Source organism: Bombus impatiens, unplaced genomic scaffold (assembly GCF_000188095.3).
Source record: "Bombus impatiens unplaced genomic scaffold, BIMP_2.2 scf_1420, whole genome shotgun sequence".
NCBI classification, from domain to species: domain Eukaryota; kingdom Metazoa; phylum Arthropoda; class Insecta; order Hymenoptera; family Apidae; genus Bombus; species Bombus impatiens.
In genome coordinates, this window is record NT_177839.1 from 1 (window position 1) to 2142 (window position 2142).

At 35.1% G+C, this 2142-nt stretch overlaps 1 protein-coding gene across 1 annotated transcript; it reads left to right on the forward strand.

The window, feature by feature from the left end:
- Positions 1-60: 60 nt before the first annotated feature.
- LOC105681619 (glucose dehydrogenase [FAD, quinone]-like) lies at positions 61-668 on the forward strand. The gene has a single exon (XM_012392426.3). It carries the CDS (start codon positions 91-93, stop codon positions 385-387), a length of 297 nt encoding a protein of 98 aa, XP_012247849.2. The 5' UTR covers positions 61-90; the 3' UTR covers positions 388-668.
- The last annotated feature ends 1474 nt before the right edge of the window (positions 669-2142 follow it).

Genomic DNA, 2142 nt, shown 5'->3' on the forward strand with positions numbered 1-2142 from the left:
TTTGTGTTCGAGATGAGTAAAACTGCATCATTTAGACGTTATGGAAGTAAATTTTTGCCGAAATCACTTTCTAACTGCGCGAATATTTCTATGTATACCGATCCATACTGGGAGTGCATGATCAGATCCTATGCCACGACTATATATCACCCAGTGGGTACTTGCAAGATGGGGCCTAATTCGGATCCAACGGCTGTAGTAGACCCTCGGCTTCGAGTTTACGGAGTCACCGGACTTCGAGTCATAGACGGCTCGATTATGCCAATCATAGTCAGTGGTAATACCAATGCTCCGATTATCATGATCGCAGAGAAGGGTGCCGATATGATAAAAGAGGAATGGTTGATGAAACGGAATTTGAGAGTGAATAATATCTCAAATAAGTGAGCAGTCTTTGCAAATTAATTTACAGCGACTGCTATTGTTTATTGCATAATAGAAACGTATAATTATGAACTCGAAATATATTTTCATCATATATTGCGAATAGCGGAATTTGCGTCTGAATTTAGTCTGTTTATCCGAACTTATCGGGGAACAAACAGTTAGTAAAGCAGTGGTTCAACAATTTTTCCCGTTACGTTCCTTTGATATTGATATATTGCATTGTAATCGAAACCTATAGTGTGAGATAAGCATAGCGTCGATGAAGGAAAGTCGTTACAGACGTCGAATACTATATTTCGTAATTTCTTTCCTTCATCCTGTGGATATGGTTTGTACATACATATTTGATAGAATGTAGTCGACTTTCTGAATAGCGCAACAATGTGAATTTACAATATCTGTATGTATGTTTATTATAGTGGTACAGACAAAGAAAATCGAAGCATCCTGTCTACTTTTATAAATAATAAATTACAGAATGTTTTAGAATAAAATTAGATATGTACAAGAATCGAATTATTTTTTACTATAATTCAATTTATTGTCAACTCTTACATACATTAAACTTATGGCTGATGATAATGCTGGCAGCATATTTGCTGACCCAAGAGATTGTTGGTTCTTTTTGACACCTACATACAGACAGTTGGACCATAGACGTTACAAAATTTCGGCAATTCAACTAGTCGAAAATGAAAAATGAGGAAATTACGTTGAAAACTTTGTTCATCAATTATTAAGGCGTGTACACACTGTTGTCGATCATACGCCTGCAACCGGCAACTACTGAATCATTGCTGTATTTGAGCCAATACGCACTTGATTTCGGCGAACAACGAAACGCGCTGAATCAAATGGAAATGTTGACAGAACAGGTAATTAATTTTCCTGCAGACCAGATATGGTTTAACATTATTATTAGTTACTCGTTAATCAACAAGATAGACCCATCTTAAATATTCTATATTTTCGACTTCTTTTTTCGCGTAGAATCACCCCCTTATCGCTTGTACCACCAGTTACCAACCACCCTGTATATTGGGCATATTACTTCTTTTTTTCAATCTTCTGGTATCTCCTCCCCATTCCATATTTTCCTTAACAACTCCCATAACGCCTCCCGCATTTCCTTCGGAAGCACAAACATAAATTATATTTTATATATTAATTTTTAATATTATATCAATTGTAATTAAATTATATAAATCATATATGAGCACCAATATAACCTCAGAAGGAGTAAATCACTTTGATTGGAAGCATCTACTTCACGCAAATTTTTATTTTCAATCATAACAGTATCATACTAAAGAAATTACCAGCTGTTGGTAAACTCTATGGCATTCCATTAACAAACAATGAATTAAAATTTGGCAACTCTGGAACAATGTGCTAAAGCATGTAAATATCTGTAACAGAAAATCTAAAAATGCCAGATATGCTTCAGTATATAAACAGTATTTAAACAATTTAAGATCATATTCAATGTTATTAGCAGTGACGGATTGAACTTCATCTGCAACAACTTCCACAGCAAATATTCCACATAATGTTCATCATTTTCTTTATATTCATTTGATGCATTCGGCGAATGCTAGCCAACTTACTTGTCCTCGATGACTGAACTGCTTTTTATCCAGCCATGCCCATCCATTTTTCAGCTTCTTCAGGAAACTGTTACTTCTTTTCACTTCTTGAGAAATATGGAACATTTCTTAAGCAATTTCAGGCTCGATACAGCGACGATTTGTATCG

Excerpts from the sequence above, each read along its gene's own strand:
- LOC105681619 (XM_012392426.3), top strand. The coding sequence starts at position 91 with ATGTATACCGATCCATACTGGGAGTGCATGATCAGATCCTATGCCACG.